At 32.4% G+C, this 8,999-nt stretch overlaps 1 protein-coding gene across 2 annotated transcripts; it reads left to right on the top strand.

The window, feature by feature from the left end:
* The first annotated feature begins 1,859 nt into the window (after positions 1 to 1,859).
* Positions 1,860 to 7,981, top strand: LOC109147313 (programmed cell death protein 2-like). 2 transcript variants are annotated; one of them, XM_019294977.1, is made up of 8 exons: positions 1,860 to 2,004; positions 3,139 to 3,240; positions 3,323 to 3,406; positions 3,521 to 3,618; positions 3,711 to 4,027; positions 4,483 to 4,714; positions 5,116 to 5,320; positions 7,758 to 7,981. In XM_019294977.1, the coding sequence occupies exons 2-8, from the start codon at positions 3,148 to 3,150 to the stop codon at positions 7,842 to 7,844; spliced, it is 1,116 nt and encodes a 371-aa protein (XP_019150522.1). In that variant the 5' UTR covers positions 1,860 to 2,004; positions 3,139 to 3,147; the 3' UTR covers positions 7,845 to 7,981. The 2 variants fall into 2 exon arrangements, with proteins under 2 accessions (XP_019150522.1, XP_019150519.1); XM_019294974.1 differs by having other exon boundaries at positions 3,125 to 3,240.
* Positions 7,982 to 8,999: the final 1,018 nt, after the last annotated feature.

Raw genomic sequence — 8,999 nt, 5'->3', positions numbered from 1 at the left:
ATTATATATATATTAATAAGAGCCCAAGAGAGTTAGGCCTATATTGGGTAGAAAAAATGGCGGTCAAATTTGATAATCAAATGAATGGCTCAGATTAATCAGATTTTAATTTTTCCTTAAGATTTTCTAATTTATCCTTAATGAATATGATTATCCGTTAATTTTTGTGTTAAATATTATCTTTTTCGTTAATTTCTGTTAGTTCACCGTTAATTTACTCATTGATTTCAATAAAAAAGGTCTTAGGTTAGAACTACATCACAATCAAAGTTGGCATAATTAGTACTATATTTTACTCTTATTAAATTAAATAATAATTTAGTAGCTACAACAAAAAAATAATACTTTACATTCAAATTCATCAATTATTATATTCACTACATTGTCTATTATCTTTTTTGTGCACTATTTTTTAATTAAATATCAAAGTTATAATACAAAATAATGTTATATATTTATTTACCAAGTATTTTATTAATATCATAAAAAAATTAAAAAAAGAAATATAATTAATAAAGCCAATCATATTAACTACGAGATTTGTTGACAAAGAGAGTATTCAAATCACACAACAAATTGAAGTGAGAACTATCTCGTAATGTCCTTGTTTGACAATCAGCAGTTAGCGGATTATATTAGCGGATTTGACCAGCGAATTATATCAACGGTTGGTAAAAAGATATTTGAAAAAATTTACTGTTTAGATTAACATGTAAATTGCCCTAAAGGATATATATATATATATATATATATATATATATATATATATATATATATATATAATCATTATATATTAATTTAATACTTAATTATATTTTAATTAAATTTCTATGAATGATAAATATATAATTCAAATTATAATTTTTAATTATTTATATTTATCAATGTTTTAATATTGGGCATAAATTTTTGCGCATCGCGCGTACACAATGCTAGTATATATATATATAAATAATTAAAAATTATAATTTGAATTATATATTTATCATTCATAGAAATTTAATTAAAATATAATTAAGTATTAAATTAATATATAATGATTTTAATAAAATGATAATTAAAAATAAGAAAAAGATATGATAGATATAGGTGTATGGTAACAATGATGTGTTATTAAAGTTAGAATTAAAAACTAACGGTGTTATAACGGTGTAAGGGTAGTTTTGTCTAATAACATTGTAATGTACAACATTTAAAGTAAAATGTATATATTTATTTGCATACAAGGAGATGGACATAAATCAAGGATATAACTTTCATTGAGGCTTATTATGTTTTTAGATATTTAATAATAATAATAATAATAATAATAATAATAATAATAATAATAATAATAATAATAATAATAATAATTGCTTTAGAAAATAAAAATAAAAAATATATATAATTAAGCCAATCATATTAACTAATTGGGAGATTTATTGACAAAAGAGTATTTAAATCACACACCAAATTGAAGTGAAAAAGTACCTAGCAATGTCTTTGTCTAGCAATTAGCAGTTAGCTCTTCAATATTAGTACATATTTAATATTTTATGCAGTAATTTTTATTTGTTCTCCCTTATGTGATATGTCTCGTATTTGGTTTCAACCATACCAATACAATTATAAAATTGACAATTATAATCAATCTTGACTATATTAACTTGCATTTATAAACTTAAAATTACCTTTTATGCTACTAAATTTAAAATTACTTATTTAAATACACAAATTCAACATTCAATTATCTATGCATAACAATTCCAATATAATCTTGCCTTAATATACTAGAAATACTTATTTAAAAAAAAAAAAAAAAAAACACCCAAAACTAGTAACAAAAATAAAATCTAAAATCAGCTAATTGTACCCCTAGTTTAGTAGTTCCAGTTGACTGCAGTTCTGTGCCATCGCTCCAGTAGTTCCAGCCGACTGCAGTTCTGCCGACCGCCGCTCTTGTTTCCTCCGACCAGCCTCCACCGCTCCAATCTTCTCCGTCGCTCCGTCTCCTCCATTGGCCAGGTTTGTTTTATTTATTTATTTCAAAAGTATTAAGACAATAAGACTATCCTGTGATTCTGTGAATTTATTTTGTTGTGTGAAATTCGTTTTTTTCTCAGTTTTGTTTCCCCAGTAGCCAGTAGAGTAGTAGACAAATACTCAAATATTTATGTTTGATGTTTTCTGTATCAGCACTTAAATGTTTATTGTTGTAGATGTCGATAGAAAATATGTCTCCTTTTTATAATTTGAAGATTTTCGAAATTTGTTTAAAAACTTATGTTAATTCGCTGATTAACCTAAAAAAAAAAGTTCTGTTATGTTAATTCGGTAACAGAAATTTCAGTTCGGTTAACAGTTAAATGGTTTAAAAAGTTTGGTTGATTCGGTTCGGTTAAACAACTGATTTACCGAATGCACACCCCTAGTTACACCCACATTGCATTCAAAAGAAAAACCCTTCGCTAAGTCTCGGTTTTTCTGAAGTTATATATTGACTCATGAATCTACTATTCTGTAGATTGCATATTGATTGACTTAGGATAATAATATAGTATAAAAGTTAAATTTTGATGTTAAAATTTTGATTTTGTGATTCTTTTCATGTGTAATTCACATAGTTGGTAGCTAGAGTGAGTGTGCATATACATATATTTGTTCTTTCTCCATTGGCAATTGGTATTGTATGACTTGAATTTTTGGAAAACTTTTGATCTTTTTTTAGTGAAATACGAGGAGAACATGAAATTATTTGTATTTTTTTATTAAATACATTGATGTAATAGAAAGAATATTTTTAGTTAATTTTTGTCCCAGGATGTGAATATACCTACAAACAGTTCTTTCGAATTTGCCCTGTACTTCATACTTAGCTCGATCATAGTCATGAACTATAGGCAATGGCAAAGCCTATAGAGGCAGAGCAGTAGCTTCTAGGTCAAAGCCAAGCTGATACAATAAACCAGACAATAGAAATGCAACTCAGTTTATCCACCATTGACCAAAACTTCAACTTTCCTATGTTTTGAATTATTTAGAAGTTTACCCTTAGATTCCTTTATCCACCATTGACCAAAACTTTCTCATTCTATGTACTTGGTCAATTGAAATGCAACTCACTTCAAATTGTATCTGCCATTAGCTTTGTTGGGTCAGGATAAAAAGATGGTTGAAGTTATTTTAGGCATGCCTGGGCCATGGGCTGATGATATCTATGAAGTAGCTGATCATTATACAACAAAAATTGGTGGAGTTCCAGTAAGGATATTTGAATGTCTTTGTTTTGATTTATTGTTTTATAATCTTCTCTTTAGATCTATAAACTACTTTTTTCTTTTAGGATTGGCCTGTTTCAGTTAGCATGATGAGGTCCCATCTGCTTGAGTGCAGTGCATGTAAAAGCAATCTCTGTCTCCTTGCACAGGTTTTACAATTTATAACTGTTTTATTTACTAACTGTGTCATTCTTTATTTTATTTTATTCAAGAAGGTTGTTAAACTTTTGTTTTATATTTCTCCTTTCATTTGGTTTTCTCAGGTTTATGCTCCTATTTCAAGCAAGAATGCCAGCATTGAAGAACGTGTAATTTATATTTTTGGTTGTGCTGCACCAAAATGTGGGAGCTCACCTGTAAGGTCTCTTTAGAATTCAATTCCAGTATGGATTTAGTTAAATGCCATAGTTGTTCTGGTGATTGGTTACACTTGTGATTTCTGTTTGCATATAGCTGGAGAGCTATTCGGGTTCAGAAATCTGTTAGTGGTGAAGGATCAAAGCCCCCATCTGATGAGTCTGCCCATGCACCTGCATCTTCTGTTTCTACTACAAATAATGACTGGAAAAAGGATTTGTGGACATTTGATTCTACTGAAGAGGAGGATAATGAAAACAATGATGATATAGATTTGGAAGACTTGAGTAGAGCATTTTCTGAAGCTGCAAGCCTTGCTTCTCAATCCAAGAAGCAAATTCACAATCATGAATGTGATGCAAAACCTTCACCTTTAGGCCACACAGCTAGAGTGATTGATGAAAAAATCCCAGGTAGATTCTGATTCCACTGAAAAATACATTCATGTGATGGTATTTTATGCCAGTACCCCCGTTTTGCCTTTCGGGTGATGGTCATAACCTTGTCACTTGTCAGTACTGATTAACATAATGCAGGTTGCTGAATAGAGCTACTTATATTTTATGCTTAGGAGAAGCAATACCAATAAGATCTAGTTTGTTGAGTCTGTTCACTTGCTTTGCCAAAATGTGGTCTCCTAGGAGCAAATTTAGTAAATTTCTGTGGATAAAGTGTGAATTTGTTCATGATTCAGCCAATAAAACAAAAATGGTGCCTTGAGGTTTTAATAAAAGTGATAAAATTTCAAAGGTTTAAGGCCATATCTAATGTGTTTTTGGTGTATCACCTTCCTTTTTTTACTTGGCTTTGGATTTGTTAGTCTCTTTTTCAACTTGAAATAGTTATATTGTCGATTTGTTAAGTGCAGTGCTGCCTTGTTTCTATATACATGCTGAGGAGGAGAAATTCTCTAAAGAGAGCAGTTCTGCATGTTCAAAAGACACTCTGCTTTCTATCAAGGAACAAAATGCTGATTCTGATCATTCAAAAGATGAAATGTGGGAAGAAGAGAGTTATGAATATGACAGAGCACCAAATGCGGACAGGATTTACCTTAAATTCAAAAAGCGAATGGACTCATACCCTCAGCAATGTTTCAGGTAATAGCATCGGGAAGCTAGGATCTTTTGAGACTAATCAAAGCGCTTGTAATTTTCCTAGCCTGAAGTAATAATATATCTGTAGTAGTTGCTTTCTTGATAGTTCAATTTACTCTGAACTTGGTTTGGATTATCATTGTTTTCATTACACCTATAATGCATACACATTCTTTCTATCAATTGAGCCATTCTAATTTTATACTCAATAGTAAGCTCCATTCTAATTTTATCAGTTGCCCAAGAGAACATAGAAAGCAAGTTGATTGCCCTTGCTTATTAAGTGTTAATCATAAGATTTTTGTTTTGTTTTTTTTTGTTTTTTTTTTTTTTTTAACAATGAACTTTATTTTGTAATATAAGCATCATATTCACTTTCATCTTTTCTACCCCATTACACCCAGATACTCGTATGGTGGAAAGACACTATTAGCCTCTGCGGAGCACAGTGATCCTGGGATGTGCAGGCTCTGTGGTGGATCTAGGCACTATGAAATGCAGCTGATGCCCCCATTGCTATATTTTCTACATGAAGCGACTAGCAACCAACTGAGACAATCTCTGGAGAACTGGAACTGGATGACTTTAATTATCTACACTTGTTCCGAGGTGAGCCTTTCAATCTATTTCACACAATATATTTGAAGCTAGATATAAGGGTGGTCATAGGATTGAATTCTAGTGCTGGGGGCATTGGTTTTTTGGGCTGTAAAAGATTGAGAAAGTATAAAACAGATTCTACCTTGTAAAGAATCATGAGTGTTTCAAAAAAATTTAAAAAAAAAAAAAAATATATATATATATATATATATATATATATATAGGGATGCACTCAGGTGCGAATAAGTGCTCAGGAGGGAAATGCGAACGAATCAGCGCGCGGCACGTGTCCAGATCTAATAACTTAAAAAAAAATGCGGTGGCATTTTCATAAATAATTGAACATCGAAGTGCAAGTAAAATCACTTACAAGTGCACCTACTTTCACCTATAAGTGCATGTAATTTTGCCTTGTTAGCATTCACTTTCCGCAAACATTCATGCACCTGGGTGTGCTTATAACTATTTGTGCAACTATTTATAACTATAGGTGCAACTACTTATAACTATAGGTGCACCTACTTTCACCTATAAGTGCATGTAATTTTGCCTTGATAGCATTCACTTTCCGCAAACATTCATGCACCTGGGTGTGCTTATAACTATATGTGCAACTATTTATAACTATAGGTGCAACTACTTATTACTATAGGTGCACCTACTTTCACCTATAAGTGCATGTAATTTTGCCTTGTTAACATTCATTGATTTGAGTTCAGCGGGTAGTAATACCCCTGAAAACCACTCGCAAACATTCATACACCTAGGTGCAACTACTTATAACTATGTGTGCAACTACTTAGAACTATAGGTGCAACTAAGTATTGATGCTCAGTGTAAATTTTTACTTGCACCTATAATACATTTTACATTTTATAAGCTTGGCCGACTGGTGCAGCTTCTTCCGGAAAAAGGTAGCTGTGAGTATTAAGGAGATCAGCTACTTCCGATATGGTCAGGGGAGCACTTTTGGTCGTGAGGGAGGCAACGAGTGACCGATATTCTGGCCTGAGACCCCTGAATAGGTGCAGGTTCTGCTCGTCCAGTCCTATCGGCCGACCGGCCAGTGCGAGCTGTTCGACGAGAATTTTGGCACGTCCGAGATACTCGGATGTCGACGAGTTCCCTTGCTGAAGCCCCTGGAGTTGTGTCAGTAAGCTGAGGGTGCGGGAACGCGACGTCGAGCCCAAGGCTGTTTCGACCGAGACCCAAACCGCCCTGGTAGTGTTGTGGCCGATTGCGAGGTATAGTACCTCCTCCGCCATGGACGAGTACAGCATGCTTAGAATGGACTGGTCCTGTTGGACCCAGTCGGCGTGCAACGGATTCACCACCGGGGTTGCCATCGGCGTGGTCGGGGAAGGCAAAAACTCCGGCGGACACACACTCGTTCCGTCGACAAAGCCATAGAGATTTTGGCCTCTCAAGAACGGGACCAGCTGCGCTCTCCAGAACAGGTAGTTCGTGGCATTCAACTTTAGTGAAACATAGTGATGCGCCTGCTGCAATACACTGGCCGGACGTCGGTCAGGTTGCGCAACTGCTTGGTTCTCTCGTTCGGAGGAGTCGGCGGGAGTGGGGTTGGATGTGACTGTGGGTGGGTTGGCCATTGGATCGTATTTTAGGCTGATACCAAATGAGAAGGGAAAACTCAGGATTCAATATATATTCCCGGTGAAGAAATATTACAAGGCTTATATAGTAGAGCTGCCCACCACAATAGGTGGGGGAGCTTGACACAGCTAAAGACTCTACTTTATTATAACAAACTAATAACAAACTAGTTGACTTAATATGTAATACATTTTACTTGCACTTCGATGTTCAATTATTTACGAAAATGCCACCGCGTTTTTTAAAAAAATCAGTGTTTCTCATCCATTAGATCTGGACACGTGGACGAACAGAATTCATTCCTATTTCGCGCCTGGGCGAAGCATTCGCACCTGAGTGCGATTCTATATATATATATATATATATATATATATATATATATATATATATATATATATATATATATATAAAAGATGTATTTGGTGAATAATTTTTTGAAAAGCTTTTAGCCCTAGTCAAAAGAAGCTAATTTTTCTGAGTTCTATGAAAATTAGATCTTCCTAGTTATTTTATTTTATTTTTAATATGGAGTATTAAATATAAGTAATATATAATAACTTGTATTAAATATATTTTATATTTATATGATGTATATGTATACTTTAATTAATTAATATTTTTTTTTATGAATTAAAAATGTAAAAATCTAAACTGCTACTAAGAAACAAACTTAACAATAGTAAAACACATTAATGTTGTTATATATGAACTTGTCTGTTCGAATATGAAATACTCCTATTAGCTAATGACCAATCATTTAATATTGCGAAACATATTTGGATCAGTTATTATGCTGCTTCTTCATATAACCTTACTGGGGTCATCTTTGCAGAGTTGTTCAAACTATTCCTCTGAAGAAAACTGTGGTAAAGATGGGTGGATAGTGGTAAAGGAGGCCATTGTTGTACAATATGAATAGAAAGCATTATATTATATACACGGATCACAATATAACAGTTACTATTGTGTTTTATTTCTCGTAAGCCTTCTGAAATTTTAGTTTGGTTTGTGATGATAGTTCAATACTAGAATTTGAAAACCATGATAATTTTTCTGGAAGCCAATTGAGTGCCAATCATTATTGTGTCACCATACTATTAAATAATGTACTTTTAGTATATTAAAAATGTACATTGTATCCAGAAAAAATATATTATTTGAGTACTGAAAGTACATTATTTTGTGTAATGTACATTCAGTACACGAATAATGAACTTTTAGTATATTTAAAATGTACTTTGTGTTATATTTTACACATCACTATGGATAGTCTAAGGTCCACACAATAATAATTTGCCATTGAGTGCAGGGTCACCCATCTGACGTGATTAAGTGAAAGCCTATCGTTCTTGTAATTTGTGGTCTAAACGAGAGGAGTTTGATTCATAAAGTGAAATTTTGAGGGTTTTAATAATGTGAATAAATCAAATGAGCGTTGGGGAAATTTCTTTATATAAAGTCTTATGATAGTTTGGTTTTAATTAATTGAAACTTGTGTTGTGTGTACTTTAATCGGTGGATCATGGTAAAAAACATTATAATAGTGATGATAGATTGTAGGGGTGAAAATTGAACATAGAAGTAGAGCACATAGTTAGCATCTGCTAACGAAACTTGAAATAGTTTAACACACATTTTGAATTCTCATGCCGATTATTTCAAAAAAAAAAAAAAAAAAAAAAAAAAAAAATCCCATGCCGGTCAATTGGGGCCTTGGGGTGGGTATTTCGGTTGGGTTATTTAAACTGAATTGAGTCGAAATTAAACTAAATCTAACGATTTGATTTTGATTTATTATTAAAATTAATCTGTTTTATATTTCTCTTTTAATTTGATTTAAATATATATATATATATATATATATATATATATATATATATATATAGAATTAGTTGTTAAAACTTAAAGTGTGGACTTTTGTGCTTAAGGTGCGTGAGATTTGTTCTTAATGTGAGTGAAGTTTGTGCTTAATGTGCGTAGGGTTTGTGCTTAATGTGTGTGAGGTTAGTGATTAATGTCATTACTTGTTGAAACTTAAGGTCTGTGAGTTAGTACTTAAAGTGCGTGGGGTTTG

This window comes from Ipomoea nil, unplaced genomic scaffold (genome assembly GCF_001879475.1).
Source record: "Ipomoea nil cultivar Tokyo-kokei standard unplaced genomic scaffold, Asagao_1.1 scaffold0261, whole genome shotgun sequence".
In the NCBI taxonomy this organism is placed as follows: Eukaryota; Viridiplantae; Streptophyta; class Magnoliopsida; order Solanales; family Convolvulaceae; genus Ipomoea; species Ipomoea nil.
The sequence above is the reverse complement of the archived record's forward strand: the minus strand, read 5'-3'. Positions and strand labels throughout refer to the sequence as shown.